We start from the raw sequence: 23,935 nt of genomic DNA, 5'->3' as shown, positions 1-23,935 counted from the left end.
TATTAGTAGAGATTATTGTTGAATTTAAAAAATATTAATTTTTTCGACAGGATTAAACTTTAACCCGGCCGGCGCCGATGTCACACACCTTGTACAAATCGGCCAAATTCGCAATGCGCATGTGTATAAATCGATGCCACCGCGTCCATATTTATCATACGGGACTGATTTTTTCACGTAAATTTGGCCTGATTTGTCCTTCTCCTGCCACCTATGACATATTTTAAAAGCATTGGTTCTAAATATAAAATAATCACCAAAGTTTCGAACCAATTCGTACGGCCAAGTTTTGCCGGTCGACAGAAATCAGTTTGAACTGCGCGCCGCGTCTGCGCAGTATACGACAGACTTTCAACCGAGCGGGCCATTGCGCGGGATTGTATTTATCGCATACAAGTTGAATATTTACCGCAATCGTTGATAAATACTTTTTTTGCTGTCTGGTGTACTTATCACATTAAAACTGGCATGATTAACTATTGAACGTATGATTTTATTTTATCGCGATTTTTAAAATACTTTTTGTACTGTCTACCGTGTCCCATTTTAGTGAATGTGAAAATTAATACTGATATCAATAACTATGGTGTGTGAGTTTAATGGTTTCTGTGATTTGGCGTTTCTTAATACTGTAGTTAAACATTTTAAAAACATTTCATAGTTTTATAGTGCGTAAATATGGAGGAAGAAAATGTGCGTACTAATGAGGAATTGGACTCAGATTATGACATGTCGGAAGAGGAATTGGAACAACATGAGACTGATCATGATGTTGACGATACGGACTCTGACGAGCCAATTGAATTTTTGCGGTCATGGAGAACTGGTCCGTATATTCCAATAGTTCACGAATTCAATGATTGTCGATCTGGCGTGACATCGAACGACTTGGACGAATCCTCTCCCGAATGTCTTTTCTTTGAACATTTTTTGAATAAAAATATAATGTCGGAAATAGTGAACCAAACGAATACATTTTTTAACCATTCGTACAGTGCGGGAGACCTCGGACCGAAATCGCGGTCACACAATTGGACAGACACGTCAGTGCCGGAGTTGTATACATTTTTTGCCGTATCAATGCTGATGACTCGAAATAAGCACACGTCGATAGAGGAACATTGGAGTACCGATCCTTACCTGCATGCAGACATTTTTGGGAAAATAATGGCTAGAAATCGATACCAACTTATTTTACAAATGCTTCATTTTTCTGATCCTAGTGTGACCGCCTCAAATGATAGACTAGCTAAAATTAGATTACTGTTAGAACACACAAGAACAATTTTTAGGGAAACGATGATACCGTATCAGAATCTTTGCATAGATGAGAGCATAATCGTGTTTAAGGGTAGATTAATTTTTAAACAATTCATTCCTTCCAAAAGACATCGATTTGGAATAAAAATGTTTGTGATGTGTGACGTAATGACAGGATATATTATTGACTTTATAATTTATTGTGGGGAAGGGACTGACATACAAGACAATGAAAATCTCGGTATTTCCGGTGCGTTAGTGACAACGCTAATGAAAGACTATATCGGGAAAGGTCACACCTTATGGTGTGATAACTGGTATTCGAGTCCGGCGCTCTTTAAATACCTTCACTCTCACAAAACGAATGCTTGCGGTACAGTGAGAAAAAATCGTAAAGATATGCCAGAGTTCAGCAAACTGAAAAAGGGAGATACCGAGGCTAAGTACAATAGTCCACTTTTGGCTCTGAAATGGCACGATAGGAGGGATGTTCACATGCTATCCACCCTCCACGATGCATCATTTGGACCAACGGGAAAAGTGAACTATAGAACTGGCGAAAACATTGAAAAACCAAAATGTGTTATAGATTATAACAAAAATATGGGTACGGTAGATAAGTCCGACATGATGCTTAGCAACTTGTCGTGTATGAGAAAATCGATCAAGTGGTATAAAAAGGTCGCATTCCACATGATCGACTTATATTTATTAAATGCTTTTTATTTATATAAATTTATTAAATCTGACAAAAAAACATTGGGCGATTTTCAACTCTGTGTAATAAAACAACTAGCGGACAAATATTGTGTGAGAATTTCAAATGCACCCCTGCCAAAGCCGACAGCGTCAACTAGCGATAATCCCGTACGATTATTGCCCAAAAGTGCAACGGGACATTTGCCAGAATACATTTTACCGACACAAAATACCGATAAGCCTAGAAGAAGATGTTTCGTATGCGGGAATTCTAAAAAAAATCCGAAAAAAACAAAACTCTCTCGCTATATGTGCCCAACGTGTGATGTTGCGTTATGTCTGTCACCTTGCTTTAAAATATATCACACATCTAAAGAATTTTAAAATAGGTTTATTATTGTATTTGTTTTTTTTTTTAATATGTGAGTTCGTGTTAATTTATCAATAATATTCAATAAGTGAAGTGTTTGTGTAGTTTAAATATATTAAAAGGGTCCCCTTTATATTTGTTTACGACTCAACCCGAAGACATTAATATGTGATTTATCGATATGCACTTGAAAATTAGTAACGCTCGATTCGTGGGAACGTATGCACAAGTGTCGAAATATTACACACCGCGCAGAGCTCTAACTATTTGCTACAAAATGGCGACTTCGGTAAGTTCTTTCAAATTTGGATAGCATTCGTTTGTTCGAGTGTTTCTGATATTATAACTGATTTATTACGGTTTTTTAGTGTGTCGAAATTATCTTAATGGCTTTGGGTTCTCGACTGGAGCTGTGACATATTTTTTATTGCTTTTTTTAGTATAGAACAAAGACGATAATGAAATTCATGCGTAGTTATGGTGCGTCATACGATTTTTGAGGCAGGTGCCGGGTTAAAATGTAAATTATCATAACAATATAATAATATGTTTCATCTTTCGTATTTTGATGCTATAAGTCTTCAGTAAATCCACAGTACCATAACTTACACTCCCCTTAAACGTTTATGCCGTAAAATGTATTTTAACAATATGAAGTCGTTAATTATACTAAATTTATAGAGTTTTATTATATTATTCATTAATATTACATGTTTTTTGTAATATTTATAATAAAAATTATTTTTTTAATGTATACATATTGTGTTTTATGGGAAAAATGCATTCAAGCTTTGGCAACTTATGTTAAAATTCAAATTAACTAAAATATCTTTATTTTTCCTAAAATTTGAAATAAAAAATATTTTATTATTGGTTAAGCGTACAATGTCTCATATTTAATTCATAACATTTATATCCCTAAACAACGATTAGTTTCTAACATAATATGTTTTGTCATAAGAGCATTTTTGGCCAAATCCGAAAACAGCTGTGACTTACCAGTCTACTAAAAAACGTCACATAAGTTATATATAAATACAAAATATTAGGATACAAGAGTAACATCCACATTTCTTTTTTAAATAAAGTCACTAATAGGTATCAGTTCATTGTAATTACACCTGAAACATATACAGTGAAACCCCGATTCTACGGTTTTCAAGGGACCCTAAAAAATATGGGAAACAATAAATGCGGGATATAAACAAAAAAAATAAAAACAAAAAACTCGTTTTTCTCCTGGATTTTTTCGACGTCTTGAATTAATTTCAGTTTCTCATCTAGAGTTCTAGTTTTCTTCGTGGGGGGCATTTTAGTTGCGACTTACAAAAATTCGTGATGTGAGATGCGAGGCAAGCCTGAGCGCCGACCGGCCAGTGCAAATAAAGCGACGCGACTGAAAAGTCTGTATGTATCATAAACAATTCTACGAAAGCGAAATGAAAAATATTCAACAAAAACGGTCAATCGGGATAATATTTGTGATGTGACCATAATATTTAGACAATAGATCGAGGAAATCAATAAATCGGGCAACGGTTAATGCGGGATTATTAATTATTATTCTTATGGGTGTTTGGCGGAACTTTCAAAAATGAACGATCTATGCGGGAAAACGATTTATGCGAGAACGGTAGATCGGGGTTACACTGTACGTTAACACCAAGATGGTGAATAGACGATATTCCTGTATTTTTGAAACCAACCCAAAGTAAAATTATTTTAGCAACTCTCGAGAAAGCATTATATTAAAAGAATAAACATGAAACTGTTTATTTTTTAATTAACAATAGAGAAGAGCAGTGTTTCCCAAAGTGTGGTACGAGTACCTCCTAGGGTGCAGGAAAAGTTTTGTGGGGTATGCGCTGCACCGGGCTTAGGCTGCCTGCGCCTGGTGCAACAAGCATTACGACATCAATATAACAAACATGCCAGAAGGTTTATCGCATGCAGAAGAAAAGCAGTTGTTGGAATTAGCTTCAGATGGATTCTGAAAAATAAATATAAGGAGTGTACTTTAAAATGATTCTGGTTGCAAATGCAGCATCCAGTTTTAACAGAGAAAGTCCTGAAATACATCTTGCCTTTTCCAACTTCATATCTATGTGAAGTTACTTTTTCAGCGTTTGTAGACATTAAGTCAAAAAAAAGGAACAGGCTTTTGGATGTGGAACCGTATCTCAGATTAAAATTAACAACCAGGGAAACAAATAATGATGATCTGTCTCAACATAAACAATTTCATTCTTCTTAGTGATTATAAATGAATGTTGTTTATAATATAACTTTTTAGTTTTATTTATATTTTATTATGAATTAATTTTATTTCTCGTTTATTATTATTTTATTTATGTACTAAACAAGGAAAAAATAAATATATTTTAATTGTTATTAAAGTAATATGCAATTTTTTTTTTTTTGACGAGGGGTACACAGAAGTTTGGGAAACACTGGTAGAGAGATGCACATACTTTCGATTATTCCAAATTAATTACTAAATTTGCTAGTGCGAAATCGTGAAAAACTTTTATTAAATAATTTTTGAATCAAAATAAATAATATTAAATACTGTGAACAAGTAGAGAAATAACTAAATAGTGAATTGTATGAAAATCGAGGACCGCCTGTGCATTCAACTCGGAGTGGGTACGTAGAATAAAGCTGCTGGTCCTCAGTTTTCTCTCAAAGTGCCCTGCAAACAAGTATAAGATACTTCTAATCCATACAAAAATCCACGCTGAACTGTCAAACTATTAGAATTAGAACTAAAAGACAACAAAAATACATGAGAGTTATGCGTTGCCTAAACATATGCTCCATATGAAAAATAAAAAAATAATGTGATAACCCATCCCGTCTGTTTTCATTTTAATGATTTTAGAAATGTGTAATGACGAAATATGGCTTCATACTCAATAGCAATGGCAAGGGGTGGAGGTAGGCTATTAAGATTCAACATAAATAGTACACACTAAACTTTGTCAGTCATACTTATTTGTTTTCATTGAACTAAGAATAGAATTTGCAGATGGTGCTGGTTAGTTTTTAAAGTTCAATTAAACCCTGCCTAGCCAAACCATAATAGTTTAGATATGCTATGGGTGATCTAACAAAAATAGTGCACACTTTTTCAGTCATACTTATTTTTTTTTTTGTTGAATTATGATATTATTACAGATGTTATTGCTCATTTATTTTAAATTCATTAAGCCTATATCAAACCATAATCAAAAAAAAAATATTCTTCTATCTATAAAATATCTAAAACTATGCATGGATATGCATAGTTTTAGATATTTTTTAAAATTTAAGATTAAAAACAAATATTTTTTGACTATTACCACCTATGGCTTGAATTAGACAGGTTTTAATTGAATTTTAAAAACTAGCAAACATTATCTACAGATTGTAGTATCAGTTCAATGAAAACAAATACATTTGACTGACAAAGTTTATTGTGCACTATTTATATCAGATCTTAACAGTCTACCTCCACCCTTCGACACTGCCCAATAGAGTTACTTTCTTGGTATATTAATCAATTTATAATGTGTGCTCAGTTAAAGGAAGCACCACAGTCATCTTGACTCCAGCAGATTCTTGGTTTTAAGTTATTTGAAGAACGATTGCTATATAAAATGCGTGGTTTATGCTAATAAGTTCATTCAAATACAATTTTTTAGGTAGAATGTAATAAATGGAATGGAACATTCGATTAGGTAAAAAAAAATGTTGAATTAAAATGAAAACAAGTCATGTCATTTGTGATTTATATACCATTGTATTAAATAAATTTATTAATGTATAACATATTGTTTCTTTCTGCTACAAAATCCCCTATCATAAAAAACAGCAGTTTATTATTCAATACAATATAATTAATTACATAGCTTAATTTTTATGAGCTCCCCAGAACAAAATAATAAATAAATTAGTCTCATAAAACAATAATATAGTAGTCTCAAATTAATATTATTAGCTAGAACCCCTCCCTCATTGGAATGAAGCTTTAAAATATGTTATATATTTTTTTAAATACATGGAAAGATTTTTAAAACTACATAATATAATATTAATATGCATCCCATATCGAGAACTACCATGATTGTAGACTATGATACGATTCATAATAAAATAGTCTAATAATTTTTGGTCTTAGGTCTAGAAGTATAATATTTATTCACAAAAGAAAAACCTTCTCGAAGATGTCACTTAATCACAGGAAAAACATTTAGCAGAGCGCTAAAACAAGAAACTAGTTTCACTAATGATCACATGACACCCTTTACGATTACTTACTTAGTTTTAAATCATATTTACAATCTTTGTAGATGAAAAAGGAGAGGGGAAATATAAGGAGGAGAGTTGAACTGTCAACAGGTCACATTACTATAAACAAAATAACAACTACTATTAGTACAACCGACAGCACCCCTATGGCAATCCACTGTCTTCGATCTGAAACAAAACAAAACAAAAATATCAATAATTAACATGCAGTAGGTATGCTAATTTAATAATACTTTTAACTCCCGATTTTACGTTTTAAAGGGACTGACAAAATACCTAAATAGAGGGAAAATGTAAATTGGTAATATTGAAAAAATTTAAATTTTTTATTTATTACCATGTTTTTATTAGCTGGTTTTCTTGTTTGTCCAGTATAAATCTTGCAATCGATTTTTAACTAACTTCCCGACTAGCTAGACATTTAAAACTTTTAGAATATATCAGAACACGATGACAATGCATTCTTTTAATACTTTTAGCCATCTTTAAGCATAATTGAATTCATTTTCAGTTAATTCTGTTTTGTATGAAAAGTTAGTTCGGAAATAATCCACAAAGTGGCGCTTCGATCGAATTCAATGTTTGCACTTTTGCGTAACGGCGTTTGACGATTTTGAAAAAAGAATTAACTCGCTTTCTTGTTTTTTGTTTGTTTTTTACTTCATATCAAGTACAAGTTTTAAAAATCTCATATATTGTCAGTCCCAATTAAAAAAGTCGGATCTGAATTTTTGTCATTTTCGGATTATTACGTAAAAGTTATTTAAACACTTTAAACATTTATACCACAATCACAGTTTTTTTTGTTTGTTTGAAAAATTCCGAGATACTCAAGTTATAAATGACGGATCTACCGACAGTATCCGAATAACAATGTCGGTTCTTACCAACCAACATTGTTGGCTGGGCGCGGGTGAGCAAGATGCGTTGGATCTGACAGTTGCTGCTATGTTCACCGGACAGACGGATATTTTTATAAAAGTTTAGAAAAGTTTCTATAATCCGTATTTTTATTCATCATGGCAAGCAATAGGTCACAAAGGATATTAAAGAATGCTTTAGGCTCAAAGTATAGTGACAAAGTCCCGGAGAAAAAGAAAGAAATGAACACTGAAAATTCAAATCTCAACGGTCATTCTGACAGGAAAGGTAGGTTAAGTAAAATATTACTAAAATATTATTTTTAACTGGAATTCTTATAAAATTAAATAAGTGGATATTTTATAATCGTCATATTTTTACATTTACTAAAAATAGTTCACAACTAGGTGTTTCCAAGTAATAATGTCGGTTGTGGAAGATATGACTATTTTAACCTACATTTTAATAACATCTGTCGGATGTGGGACATCCAACGTTTTTAATTGGACAAAACTTTATGCCTAATGTCATAAGTGGTACAACCGACTATTTTCACTGTACATCAACAATTCTGTTTTGTGTTAAGTGGTAGAACCGACAGTTTTAATGGGACTGGTGTTTTAAAATTATTGTAGTACCGACAATGTTCCTCGATTAAATTATTTTTTTATTAAAATGTTTAAACTAACTTTTGAGGGTTACGGGCAATATCTATAAAATGGCTAATTTACATATCGTCCCCTTATTGCAGAACTAGCCTAACTGATTTTTTTGTGATTTTTTTTTTATTTGACAGAAAAATTCCTTTTTTGATTCTCTATTTGGAGTCAGAACAGGCGTATCTGAATTATCAATATAGAAAAAGTTATCAGCTTAGATCATTCCAAGCCTAAATTCAATCTTAAAAATATTTTGGAACTAAATTAGCCTAACTGACGTTAAGCTAGTTCTGCACGCAAAAGTACACCTACACGTTGGCAATATCGCCTCTTTCTATTGCAGTTAGGATTTATTTGTACTAGTTCGCTGTCAATGTCAACTGCCAACGTAATTACGCTGATGCTGTAATTACCGACAATTATTGCAATCATTCTATGGGCCATCTAGTGGCTCCTTCCACATCTAATTCGGTTAATGATGATGAGATAGTTAACACATTTTCTATCGAAATCAGTGGCATGACTGGAGTTCAATCAACACCAAATCGATTGATCCCGCTGACTTCAAATAACAATTGAATATAAGTGAAGGTAGAGAAAGAAGTCATCGTAAAATGACTGACAACTCAAATTTTCTTTCAGAAGATCTTAACAAGATTAAAATAAGCCAATTGTTTTTAAGCTCATTGAGCATACGTTATCAAATGGTTAAAAGACTGCTGCAAAGAATTCACACCACCTTAATTCAAGCACGGTTGCTGATGACAGCAGAGGGTTGCAGAGGATATTTGCGGTAAGCGACCACATGAAGCAAAACGTGAGGGAACACATTAACAGCTTTTCTACAGTAAGCAGCCATTATTGCCGAAAAAAGACCACGAAGCAGTACTTGGATGCAGCATTAAATATAACAAAGATGTTTGACCTATATAAAAAGGACTACAATGAAAAAAGCTTGACAGTAGCCATTGCTTCAATGTACCTACATATAGAGGCATATTTTGTAATGAATTTAAGTATTCATTCTTTACTCCGAAGAAGGACCAGTGTGACTTTTTCTTGAAATATGAGCAGAGCAGCAATGAAGAAAAAGATATTATGAAAGCAGAATATGATACTCATCTAAAAAATAAAGAAATTACCCGAAAGTTAAAATAAATGTCAAGGAGCAGGCAAACTTAAATAAAACGTTCCTATTGCGCAACAACAAGTCTTACAAATCCCAGAGCAGAAGCCGCACAACTATACTATAAACATAAACGAAAGTATGCCACATACAATCTCAGTATTTATGATCTAGGATCACAACAAGGTCATTGTTTTATGTGGCATGAATCAATCGGAATGAGAGGAGTGTGTGCAATTTGGAAGCTGTGTCTTTGATTTCATCAAACAACAGGTATCGGAAGGGATAAAAGAATTCAAATTTTTTTCAAATAATCGTGCTGGAAAAAATCGTATCCATTTCATGTACTGTATGTACATGTTCTGTGCGGCCAATTTCTCTTGTAAAATAACACATATCTTTTTAGCAAAAGGTCACACGCAGAATGAAGTTTATTCGATTCATAGTGTTATTGAAAGGGCTGCCAAGAAAATACCAGTATATACACCGAGCTAGTGGTATTCAATAGCACGATCAGCCTGTAGGAAGAGACCCTACGGCCTACGCCTACATTGCTTGAAATTAACAACCAAAAATTGGGATAAGGATGAACGTGGAATCAAATTTGCTTAGCAAAAGATAAAACGAATCTCAGTAATGCCAGAAAATCCACACACACTCCAAATCGAGTACAACTTTGAAGATTCGCCTGCACCAGTTAATAGAGCTGAGCGTAGCCGTGGACCACTAATTCAAAAGATAACTGACTTCAAATTGATGCCAGTAAGAAGTTCGGTCATACCAATAGCTAAGCTAAAACATTGTGACCTAATGTATCTTTGCCGGGAAAAAATAATCCCTATTGACTACCATTCTTTCTATACAGGACTGATCTTCTCACCACAAGAAGTGAATAGGGATGAAACTGACAGTGATTAAATTAAAAATAATGCTTATGAGTAATAGGTTTTATTGCCTTTTCATTTATATAACTTCTTTAACTTTCATTAATAACTACAGTATATTATAAGTACCTATGTTAATTAAAGTGTTTGGTAGATTTTGTGAATAAAAAAACTATGTCATGAGATTTAATTTTTATTTTGTAGTGCTATACAAATTTAGCCTAACTTCCTAATGCGCTTAACGTACCATTTTTTATTGCCTTATGTTCACGTTCAAATACCTTAACTCAATTAAGATAGTTCTGATCTGAATTATTGTAGTACAACCATATCCTAATAGGTATGCAGAACAAGCTTAACTCAAATAAGATAGTGCTGATTTCAAATACTGTAGTGCAAAAGTAGCCTATCTGCATAAAATATGTGACGGAATATACTTTTTGGTATTTTTTTTTCACATAAACAAAGCATTTAACCAATGCATTATCATATATTTAAATCAATTTTTTTATATTTACAGTTTTCAAATTAATGACGAAATAAAGTTTAAAAGTGCTCTCCTGTAAAATGCCTTAAAATCAGTTAGGCTAGTTCTGCAATAAGGGGACAATATTATTCTTCATTATTTTGTTTAGTATATCGTTAAGAATGACTATTTTTATTTTTCAGCTAGTAAAAAATGTTTGAAGAATCCATGCCAAAATGCCGACTGAAGCGCTTTGATTTTTTTTTCTGAAAAGCAACGCTTACACATTTTTCACAAATTTTGGTCTGTAAACGTAAAATATACCGAGAAAATTCTGAAGCGTCGTCAAACAACTGAAGTCACCAAGCATGATCGTCGAAATACATTTGTTTATCTGCCTATTGAGGATAAGAAAAAGAAATATTTTGTAAGACTATGTTTCTTGCTTGGAAGAAATATGACGGAGATAATAATATTGAGCCTGATCAACGTGGTAAATGCGACCATAAAAAACCGTCATAGACAACGAGATGGTGAAAAGCATATGCGATCACGTAAACTGTTTTTCTCTGGTAGAATCACACTATATTCGAAAAGATTCTAAAAAACTGTAAACTAAGTGACTCTTGAATGTTCAATTTATATCGCGAGTAGTTTGATCTGAATAAATATCCTAACAAGTCACTAACCAAAGGGTAATACAGAGATATTGTAAATGAAAAGTTCAATATAGCATTTCACCGGCCAAAAAAAGATTGCTTTTGTCATGCATTTTCGGTCAAGACCGGTCCAACAGACGAAGACAAAAAAAGATGGAAACCATTTAGCCCTTAGGAAGGAACATCGCACACTTAAAACTGAAGATAAAAACGAGGCTTTACAGAGTAAAAGTATTGTAATCGTTATATTTGACTTTCAAAAAGTACTAACGACTCTTCATGGGGAAGTATGACGTATTTTTTATTACAAATGAAAATTACCAACTTTAAATGTTACTGTGTATAATATGTCAATGAAAATCGGAACTTTTTATATGTGGCATGAAGGAATTGCAAAACGGGGAGCAAATGAGGTTTCTAGTAAGTTGTCTGTACAATTTTATAAAAGAACCGCATTATTTATCGGTGTAAAAGATATAGATTTTGGTCCGACAATAATTGTGGGGGTTAGAATAGAAACCGCATCGTATTTACCATTTATATGCTTGCAGCCAAGGAATTCAATGTCACCATTACTCATAGATTTATGGAAAAGAGCCACACTCAGAATGAAGGTGACAGCGCCCACTCAACCATTGAAAGAGCTAGTGATCGCAAAATGTTTGTATGTTCCTGAGAAGTGGTAGGTATTGCTTAGTTCATTGGGCAAAATCTGAAGGTGAACCATACATAGTAAAGAAAGTCTTTACAATGATGTACCTATAGGATTTTAAATCATTACTCGCAAACAAAAATTGGACAAAAAATACTTCGTGAATTTATGTAATTGACTCGTGTAACAGAACTAAAGGTAAATGCACAACAATGCGACACGATTGAGTATAAATATGATTTAAGTGAACCTGTAAAAGCTATAGTTGTGCTAAAATGTGCAACAAGGAACACTTTCAGATTTTCAAGAGAATTTGATCTGAAGGAAGCTTATGATGGCTCACTTCCTGTCAGTTACTTTAAGTATAAAGATTTGCAAGATATGTGTAAGAGTAATCTTATTCCAGAAAAATATCACAACTTTTACATGGAGCTCGCCCATATTGAAAGATTCTAAAAAATACAAGCGGAGGATATCATTGATAGTAATAGTGACAAAAAACAAAGTTAACTATTACTAACTATAGTTTTTGGGGATTTTTAAGTTAAAAAAATACTTAAATATATAGGAATTTTATTAAGCTACAACAATGTCCAGTTTTTATGATTATAAGGTATATTTTTTATGTTTACAATGTAAATTTTATGATTATGTTTTCTTTTTTGTAAGTAGCTACTTTTATATCTATCTGTGATTTCGATTTTATACATACATTCTTTAAATTAAATACTTGGAATTGCTTTATTCGACAGATCCGACATAAAATTTTCATCAAATTCCAGTTAAAATAGTCGGAACTGACACATTCGACATATTAATTTTAACATAGTCCCATTAAAATTGTCATAACTGACACTTCTGACAAAATTACTTAATTTATTCCAGTTAAAAATGTCGCATGTGACTTTTCTCGAGTTTTCATAAGTAATTCTCTAAAAAATTGTAATATATATATTTGAACCACCTAAAAATAAGTGTTTTTGCCAAATTTGGTAACAATATTTCATTAATTAACGATTTTATGGATAAAAACATCTTTCCGAAGATTCCGAATTTTCATGTGACAGTTGGGATATTTCTAATCTGCGCCTGCGCAGTAAAACGATAGTGGCGAACTTGCTGGCAAAAAAATGAACTACACCGCACAGACTCATTTTGAGGTTAACCGATTTTCACTAGCTGTCAAATAGTACCATAAAATGACATCGCGTCTCGCTTACGCTTGAAGAATGAAATTGGAGAGACAGTCCGCACTTTTACATGTAAACAGTTATTGTCACGATAGTTTAAAATAGACACTATTGCTGCTAGTATATCCATGCACGTGTATAGGCGCTATTACTTCCCACTTCAGTTGTGATTCAGTTGTTGTAGGCACAACACGTCTTACGTCTTGGGTTTTGGCCCTTGGACTTGACTCTTGGGTCAATCACTACCACCCACTCGGAGCTGAACCGAAAACCAGGAAAATGTTACTTTTTTCGAAACGAAAACCGGAACCGAACAAATATATATATTTTTTTTGAACCGGAACGAAAACCGAAATGGAAAAAAATAACAGTTCGAGTGCGTTTTTCTCTTGAAATTTTTTTCATAGCAGACATTATTAATTCAACTGGTGTTAATAAAAAAAAAACAACAAAAATCTTTAAAAAAAAAAACAAGTGTATGTAAAGTGACATAGCATTCGAGCCAAAACAGAATGACAACTAAAATAAAATATCGCCCACCAATCCGGTAACCTTGGCCTTGGGAAAATAGAAACGAACAGACTGTCTGCAATTAATTTCAATGATTGCCTTCTAAAAATTATTTTAATTTAATATTTCAGTCAATTACGATAAATAAAAACGTAAAACTCGGAATTAAACGTACTAAAATGAAACAGGATTGCAGAAACTACACGTAAATAGCGGAAAATGTGAATTCTGATAATGTAAAATCGGCATTCTATTAGATATACAAGATAATACCTAGGTACCTAACTAAAATATAGAATTTATATCTAATAAATAACATTAACAAAGAATGCAGGCTCGTAAAAACAAATATCTGTTACGAATCCTCTTCCTGAGGCGGATAGGATCCACATCAGATTGTAGAGCCAATTAAAAATAAAAGAATGCAAGTGGGATTGTGTCAAGTAGCCTTTCCTAAGCTTTCAAAATGTGAACTCTCCAGAGATGTTAAACTTTTTTTAGATTGAGCCATTTATAGTTTCCCTTTTAAAATTGCTGAAACAAGTTCAACTTTGACTTAAGTGCCAGTTTTGTATACAAAATAAATTAAGCATACTCTATTTTCAGAATTTGTGTGAAAATTAGTGGTGCCAGTTTTCCTTATTGGCCACCACTTTCATAATAATATCTATACAAGAACTTTTTTTTAAATTTTTAGAACCCTCATAATATCAAACATCGGTTAGCTAACTCTCTAAAAATAAAAAAAATCTACTTCAGCTAAGACATGGTCTAAAAAGATTGTGACTACGCGATGCGCAGATTGTGCAAACGACGCATGCCGTACAAAACACAATTTGTCATAAAAATACAACATGCGTCCATTTAATGTTATGTTTATTGTTATATTAAATAATAATAATAATATATTCATTTTCATATCTTTTCTTTTTCGAGAAAATGCTTAACGTTTTTTAGTCATCTTTACATGATTTAAGAATATATTCCCATCACCATCAAAAAACAAATTGACGTGCTCACAGCTCGGCTACCGCTCTCCGATTGGCAATGAGTGCGAAATTTCATCCCACCTATTGTTCAAAATTATTTGCCGTTTCACTGATGTATGCTCTTAACGATAGGTATGTAATTTGCCTCATGACAATAATTGTTACTACATAATATTATTGATCCTCACCAATGTCGCTTGATTCACATTGTGAGTGTCAAGCATTGATATACTACTGGATGAATCATATGCTTCTTAAAATGACGCCCGATTTTCAGCGAGTCGGCCTTTGTTAAAACTTACTGAGTAAGCCCGGTCTAGTTTGCATCTTACTCTAACTAATAGTCAGCGCATGACGACTTGCTCTGTCTGTTTTGCGTTGCAGCCACCCTTAGGTTCACTATTCCAAGAACGCAAATTTAGTTTTACAGCCAGGGCAATACGGGTGAAATTCGGGAATCCATGTTAACGGTCTTAACGCATTATACCTATAAGGAAATATTTTAAGACGATATTCGTTATATCTTTTGTGGTACATTTTTAAAATGACACTTGTATGGGAACTGCTCATCTAGTAGTATATCAATGGTGTCAAGGAATATTTTTTTATTTATACTACGGACCTACGCTATGATTATATCATATGAATGCCCCATATATAAAAGAAATCTTCTATAAAGTGACACTTTAAATATCAAAAATTGGACAAAAGTGCCCTTTGATTTAACAATGGATCACTGACCTATATATATATAGTTCTTCAAACTCTTCCAAAGCGAATTCACATCCATATTCATCAAACTAGTGAGACTCACATGTTGTATGAATGGGTACCATTCAATCACCAAGGTCAGTCCCATCATTAACAATCGACCAAGAAGACTCAAAACAATTTTGTGACCAATACACATCAACGGTTGTCAAGTCACTGAGGTTTGTAAATAATTTTTATAACCATGTCCGATCTTAAGAAGATAATATGCGTCCTGCACAGAGTGGATGTTGTATTAACAGATTTTTTTTTTTTTACGAGAAATGGATATTAGCCACTTACTTAGATATTAGGTCCATACTCTGGTCCAAAGACACATTGAAAAACTACACAAGATTTTGTCAGACCTATAACATTATATGCCGATGCGGTAACCGCTCGGACAACGTGTGTGTATATCAGTGGCGAAGGGTGGAGGTAGACTGTTAAGATCCGCCATAAATAGTGCACATTAAACTTTATGTATTAGTTTTCATTGTAATAAAAGTACAATTTACAGATTGTGTTGGTTAGTTTTTTAAATTCAGTTAAGCCCTGCGAAAACCAGGCCATAATAAACAATAGTCAAAAATACTCGTCTATCTATAAAATATTCAAAATTATGCAATAAAATCATACATAACATTGGATATTTTAACATTTTAAATAACATTTTTATCTATTACAGTATGGTTTAGCCAGAGCGTAATAAATTTAAACCATAAATTAACAATATGTTTAATATGTATTCTTAATCCAACAAAAACAAATAATTATGAATGAAAAAGTGTGCACAATTTTGTCGTATCGTCCAAAATATACCAAAACTATTATGGTTTAGGCAGGGCTTAATTAATTTTTAAAAACTAACCAACACCATCTGTAAATTGTAGTTTTAGCTCAATAAAAACAAATACGTATGACTAACAAAGTTTAATGTGCACTATTTATGGCGAATCTTAACAGCCTACCTCCACCCTACGCTACTGGTGTATATTATATAGGTATAGAAATCATATAACATGATTTGACTCACCATTTGTCATATGAAGCACCTTCGCTACTTTCTTCATCGTCGTGTCTAATTTAGAATCCGTATTCTCCAATTCACTATTAAAATCATCCAGCATTCTGAAACCAAAACAGATTCATCTTAAAGTTAACTGTAAATTCTCAGATTTACACGCAGAGAATGTAAATGACTTTTAACGAAAAATTAAACTACCATATTAGGCACAGTGCCCACATGGGCGGGGGATGACAGCACACAAGTCAATTATTAGAGCGACACCATCACTCATCCAAAATACAATGCGATCCTGCAGAGCCCACAAAATGGGGCAGTTTACAGTGCTGGGGACTCAGTTAATCAATGACGTCTCCTTCGACACACAATTATCAAAAAAAAAATACTAATCGTTTCTTCATGGTCGGTTTCCAGGTAGAAATGCAAAAAATATATATTGTCAATTTACTTTCCCAGATAATACAAAGCAAATTTTAACTACTTCACTACTAAATGGGTGGTACAGTATGCTGCCCTTCCAAGGAAGAAGGCAGTAACTGACTTTAACACACTTTTGAGATAAATGACATAATGTTTTTTTTTTTCAAATTCTAGTAAGTACTGTGAATTAATTAAAAAAACGGTGATATTTTTTATCAATAGGATGTTAAAATACAAACAAAGTAATAATAAACAAGCAGTAACTGCAATAAATAGGTGCAATGACTGCCTGTTTGCTAAGAAATGTGTATTATTTTAGCAGATGTCCATTTTTTCATTAAGGATTTTAATGGTACTTTAGTGATAATACTGATTTTAAAGTGAACAGAATACCTACATATATAGCTTTCAAAATTACCCAACGGATGGCATTCATAACTCAATTTCACAAATTTTGTGAGTTACTGTCTTCTTCCTTGGAAGGGCAGTATGGTGAGCAATGCAACGTAAACTCCTCACGAATTCCACATCCTGCCAAGCTGCCTCTTGTAAATTTTCCCATTTAGATTCGCGAGCACTTTGGATGCTTAATTTCAACCAAAGAACTGTAGAAAGGAGTCATAAAATCTTTTTGTATTACAGAGTTGACGGCAATTCAAGAACAATTTTAGCATGGATGTATCGGTAACTATGGAAAAGTTACAATTCTTCTCATTGTACTACACATTATAATTAAGTACTTGAATCATAGTAATACGCATTAAAAAATATCAACTCACACTGCTTGTTCATCTAATTCAATCCCAATCTGTCTGGAGACTGTTTTAAGTGATCCAATGGAATGGCTAATAACATTAAGCTGCTCATCCTGGCTGTCCAGCATCCGCTGCTGGGCCGCAGTATTGTCGGAGACGAACCTGTCATCGTATCGACTGGGGCTGTCCATCTGGTTTTCTAATTTGGAGTACTTGGTTGTGGAGTGTCGAGGCGGGGCAGATGTGGGGCCATCCAGGAGCGCCTGCCTCGATGTACGGTCACGTTCTCGACTTCTGTTAACGTTCATCTTGTCTTTCATATCCTGCGAATCCAAACACAATTCACGCCAGAAATTTAAAGCATTCCTTTCATTGAATTCATTTTTAACAAACAGATTTCAAAATCAATTGCAATCAATTTTAAAGATAGTTCAAAGAGACATTTTCTACATCTTTAAAAACTGAACATTGTCTATAAATTTGCAATTATCTAAACTCTACAATTTATTATATTACTATGCAAATCGGCACATATCCATAAGTAGTATCAAAAAAAAAAAAAAACGCTATAGCAAATAAACTTACAATAATACTAATTCTAGAGTAAAATAAAATGCAAGTCTTAGTAATCACAGAGATGTAGTAAATGTTTATACATACTTTACAAATAAAAGGAGGTAATATAAATAAATTAAATGATTTATCCTTCTAATATAATTGGTAATTTATCTTTCAATATAAACATATTAACAAAAAAGAATACGTCCAAACTTAGCCAAATGCATAGTCAAACTTAAGCAACACTAAACCTTAAACCGCTGTAATCGAATTATTCAAAATTCATTGTAATCTTTAGTTTCGCATAAGTATTATAAAAAGGCGTGGGATGAATGATGAAAATATCTGTATTGTGGAAGTAATAAGGAATACATGCCAAACATGAAAAATCCCCAAAGAGTGAATCCCGCTAATCTGTCAGGAAAAACCTGATGAAATATTTTACTTTACTGTATAAAATGAAAATCAATGGATCAATCCATAGATTTTCAGATTAGCAAGGATGCATGCTGTCGATTGGACCATTCTGGACGCTGGGTGAAAAACAAATTTTTTATCGATTTACAAAATAAGAAATCTATTATTGTAGACGCAAAACAATAAAAAATCTTTGTGTTGTTAACAGATGGTAATATAAAATAGTTATTCTTATTTGAATTTGAGGTATCTTATTTTGAAAAGTAGATTAAAACACAATATTTGCAATTTACTATGACTGATAGGTACTTATTATATAAGGGCCTGAAAATGGAGAGTAAAACAAAAAGTTTCAATTCTGTCATGTGTGTTCGCCATACACACTCATTCATTTATTTATTTTCAATTAGCTACCTAGATTTATTGTTATCTGAACAAATTTCATCTTAAATCAGTATTGCCATCTTTTTCTATGTTGAGTAGGTATAAAAAATATAGTATTTCTGAAAAAACTATGGTACAGTAGCATTATTATTGTCTTCAAACCTTGAAAATTATAATATTTTTGGCATATTCAATGTAAGATTATAGTATTTCACATTTTATGTGGATTCAAAATTATAGTACGGTTGGCAACGCTGTCCCCAATTACAATTCCTAATAATCAAAATTCTAATGTATATTATAATTATGACAACTGAACTTTTAGCTTTATTGGATTGCAATACGATTGCCGCCATTTCGACATTTTAGGAAACACTCCTTGATGAAAATTGAAAAATATAAATAGAAACATACTGACATTTGTAAAGTGTTGAAATGTCCAGCAACACGTAATAGGGGTTTAAATATTTGAGTATTTGATTAAGCAAATGTACATACGTCGTGACCTGTTGCATGCTTACCGCAATAACTGTACTCTGGGCAATTAGTTTCAGTTAGTTATGTTGACAGTAGACTTAGGCAAAGGTAGGACGAGAAAGTATATTTAGTTTAATGTTGCCTGGGTGAATGTAATAACATCAAATATTAGATTATTTAATTCAAAACTCTAATCAATAATGAATTATTGAATAGCATGTTATCAAAATTGTCAATTTAGATTTTAGACAGTAAACAATAATAAATTGATAATGTCTTTGATTAGTTAGTTATCAAGATTAACTTTACAATCAAACAAAACTAGATATTATAGTTAATCAAAATTATGATAAGAAAATGAATGATAGTTGGAATGAAGACACGCTTATTTCTGCTATCACTGAAATTCTCAACATATAATTTGTTACACATCAGAAACATTATTAGAAAAATTTATATTTTTAGTGACTTGGACTTCATTTTGAATCAATTGCATTCCTGGCAATGTGCATTAAAAACTAAGTAACTAGTGCAATACTAATTATACTGAAATTCCGCTAATTCCTCTATTCTATATTATAAAATTAATGGCATGCTTCAGTGTGATGAGTATCACACCAATTGCTTAATTGGTAAGGTACATTGTCCGAAACGCAATAGATGCAATAATCCCGCTCATGCAAATATCTTTTCTAATATGTAGGTCTATTTCTGACATGTTCCACTTTATAAAATGTTCAATAACAAATACTGCATTCTTAATTCTTGTATATTATTCATTGAATAAAAAATATCTGCTATTATGACATAGAAAATATGTTTACGCTCAAACACCATACAATCTGCTATGCGCATAAACATATATTATCATATTATGAAGAAAATGGCATATTAATTCGACTGCATTATGCATTTGTAGATTAACTAACTTTTTTTAAAACTGATATAATTGGCTTTGAATGTTTATAATAATGCTATGAGGAGGCATTCATCCAGTAGTGGATCGACCTTGACTGATGATGAAATTACACATTAATTATAAAACTTTGAAGAGTCTAAATCATCAAGCAAGTGAATGTTAGTACTTTATTTTACTTATTTTTGTCTAATCCTGGAATTGAAAAAATACACATTCTGTAATCTTTGAATTAGAAACCTTTTCTAGGATTACAATAATTGCAATTTACCACAGTAAAATTGTAAACATTTAAAGTCACCATTGCAAGTCATTATTATATCAGCGCCAGTAATGCAAAATACACGCATATTATTTATAAGATATACCGAACACATAACGCATTAAATTATAACGTCTAAGATAGTAATAATTGTATTTACCTTTACTTCAATCCTTGTGGTTTCAATAAAGTTGCGCCTGTTGGTTAATTCCTTATTGTCGATCTTGAACTTCGATGGATTCTTTTCAACTATACGTAATAATCGAGTTAAGGTAAAATACAAATAAGTATACATTACAAGCTAAAACACAAGCTTTATCAAAATTTGTGCATTATGATAATATGGATAGTAGGATGATAATATTAAAATTCTTCTTCAATCTGTAGAAATCTACTGATAGACATAGGTCTCTACCATTTGCCTACATTGTGTTAGGTCCTGTACCTTCCTCATCCAACATAGTGTAACAGCCCTGCTGATGTCATACATTCATCTAGTAAGGGGTCCAAGAAGCCCAAATCTAGAATCTTTTTTCCTAATCAGTTTACGGAAAATATCGACAATTTTGACATTGAATTGCTCAATTGACATTGTGTGAACCGTATTTTGTCTACTAAGTTGAATACCAGGGTCAGTTTCTTCGATAAGTATTACATCACGGAAAACACACGTTTATTGAAGACTTTAGTTTTCATGCATTGCAATAAATTGGCATACATGACACATGACATCTTTCACTGAAAACAATCCAACTGAGTCGAATATGGCTTCTTTGGCTAATGCATGTCTCCGCAATTTAAATTTTGTATGAGATTCTCTATTCTTAAGGGATGATATTTTACATGGCCACACTGGGACACCCCAGTTAAGTAGTTGCTTCATTCATTGAAATTATTTAAAATAAACAATGGGTTTCATGAATAAATTTCAATAGAATAGGAATAAAAAAAGGTTCCCCAATTCCCATAACCAAATATACCAAATTGATGCAGCAAAAAAATTTGGAGAACATCATCAACGAAGTCATAAATATGACTTACTTAATATTTTATTTTTTTTAAAAAACAAATTACGTACTTTTGAAAAGTTTCTTTTTTAACCAACTGTCCAAATTCAAGGTGAATATTAACTTTTTAACCATTCATGCAAATGTCAATCCATAACAATATATTTGGACAAACACCATTGCAAATACGAAACATTGTATGTTGAGGTGTTGTATCTCAAATAATAGCCGTATGTAGATCAACAATCACGTAAAATAACAAACACTATGTATGCAAGTGGCCAAAGCAAGATGTCAATGGCAGGCCAATATTTTCTTTTTTATTAACAATGCATTCAATGGTACCAACATACCTATTATTTATTCACAAAACGTTATGGAATCATTATTAGTTAGTGTTATATGTAATATTACAAAGAGCTCATGTTACTCCCTCTATTGAAATCACGTTGATCATTACTATTAATGAATGTGTTTATCTTAAGAATTAAAATATAGCGAAAAGGATATTTATAGTATCTTCTAGGTCTTCGAGGTCCCACTCAATGCTGCGGAGAGCATTCCTCAACTCGGTAGTTGTCCATTCAGCCTCAGGGCCAGCTGGTCCTCCAGAAACGTCTCCGAGCTCTAACCACCGCAGGTACAGTCCCCTCGTCTTATTCAAAGCCTTGAATACTTCGCTGTAAGAATTAACCAAAGTTTCACTGCGACAATGCATCTCACAACAACCTCAAAACTATAAATATTTACAACTCGTCTATGTCATGCAATATCTAATCAAATGCGTCAATTATTATAAAAATCTAATCTATATTATACTTTATCATTGAAAGCACTTCATTATCAGTAAATTTTAGGTGGGAGGTGTCTTTTGTCACGTCATATAGATAGATGGGTACAACAGGGTGCCATTTTAGAGTATTATTTGTCAAATGAAATACACTTACTCTTTAACCACGAAAAATGGATCCTCTAAAGTCATGTCAGTAACAAAACAAATAAAGGCTTAAAGCCTGTAAGTATAAAAACATTTGATACACTTTAAACATCAAAACGGCAGTAAAACAATATTGCAGGAATTTGTCAGACGAAAATCATATGAACAGTCATCCACCTACCCCAAATGGTTATCGACAAAACCTACCTGCATACGAATCAAGAAGAAAAATACCCCTTATTCTCCATCCCTTGCTAACACAGGGGTTTGTCGCATTCCGATACTGTACACACATCCATAATAAACTGATTTTGACAGAAGTGACGTTTACTTTTAACTGCCATCTATACACATTGCTAAAAAGATTTTAATACTTTTACCAGACACATAATTTAGTACATTTGATACTAAAACAGAGTTCTGCAAAAGTTTTTTCCCAACTGACCCAAGTAAATGTATTGATATTAATTATATAGATGTCAGTAATGTTCTAATTAAAGTTGAGATTTTTTTTAAAATATAATTTTTATAGTGACATTTAAAAAAATGCATAATTTAAAACTGATGTAGTTTTTTATGTATTCCGAATAATAATGCACAGTTTCATTTAATAAATAGTAAAAAGTCTGATTTACCGCAATGCGGCTCGTTAGTTGAAAAGAATGTCGTCTTGGACGGCGATCAATAGAATAGGTATATAGGCGGTCGCCTAGCAACCGTGTTGCTGGCCTTGCTTTGAACATCACAAACCGAAATAAGTTTCTAACAAACACACAAATTAAATAAAACTCAACTTCTAAAAAGTGGATTTTTGTTGCATACATTAACATTTGAATTCTTGGAATAGCCGCGTTTTTAAATCGTCTGTGTGTGTGAACAAAATACATTTCATTTTCAGTCAAAAATATTAAATCGCGTTCATATTTATTTCGAATGTTACGTTTTAATTTATTTTCATTGCCAGATTCTTGGCATTAAAATTAAACACTAAGATTAGAAAGGTAGCATTTACTGGCATTCATAGACTTGTTCATTTTAAGCCGTATCATGTACCTATGTACTTAGATTTAATTTAGACAATCTACCATGAGATTATTATTCATGATTAAGGAGTTGACTTCGTTTAATTGTTACAATTTTTTACATTGTTGTACCAGCTGTATTGCGCCATTATTATGTAACGTTGTCAGTTTTATCGCCTACCTACGCAATAATAATAATATTAAATACATGTTACAATCCATATTCCATACCTACCTCCTACACTGCTATATGAAGGTCACCCACACATCTTTTTTATTTTTACAAGCATACCTATTGCGCTGGTCAAACAAAATGGTGTTGGCCTTAGTTTGAATATTTGGATTTATTATTAATTTATTGTATTATATTTATAGTATTGCCTATTTC

General features: G+C 32.4%; 1 protein-coding gene across 1 annotated transcript; it reads right to left on the bottom strand.

Annotated features, from left to right (window-relative positions):
- Window positions 1-6,068: 6,068 nt before the first annotated feature.
- Window positions 6,069-22,720, bottom strand: Syx6 (Syntaxin 6). The gene is made up of 6 exons (XM_085952308.1): window positions 22,536-22,720; window positions 22,099-22,268; window positions 20,742-20,836; window positions 17,592-17,890; window positions 16,402-16,496; window positions 6,069-6,787 (listed from the first exon to the last, which is right to left on the bottom strand). The coding sequence occupies exons 1-6, from the start codon at window positions 22,568-22,570 to the stop codon at window positions 6,711-6,713; spliced, it is 771 nt and encodes a 256-aa protein (XP_085808434.1). The 5' UTR covers window positions 22,571-22,720; the 3' UTR covers window positions 6,069-6,710.
- Between the last annotated feature and the right edge of the window lie 1,215 nt (window positions 22,721-23,935).

Source organism: Rhyacophila brunnea, unplaced genomic scaffold (assembly GCF_057557595.1).
Source record: "Rhyacophila brunnea isolate RB1 unplaced genomic scaffold, BYU_Rbru_1.0 scaffold_1, whole genome shotgun sequence".
Classification (NCBI taxonomy): Eukaryota; Metazoa; Arthropoda; class Insecta; order Trichoptera; family Rhyacophilidae; genus Rhyacophila; species Rhyacophila brunnea.
This window is presented reverse-complemented; position numbering and strand designations above follow the sequence as displayed.

Coding starts and splice junctions, on each gene's coding strand:
- Syx6 (XM_085952308.1), bottom strand. CDS start 22,570: ATGACTTTAGAGGATCCATTTTTCGTGGTTAAAGA. Junction 22,269..22,535: donor CCATTTTTCGTGGTTAAAGA/GTAAGTGTATTT, acceptor TAATTCTTACAG/CGAAGTATTCAAGGCTTTGA. Junction 16,497..17,591: donor GAATTAGATGAACAAGCAGT/GTGAGTTGATAT, acceptor TTTTGGTTTCAG/AATGCTGGATGATTTTAATA.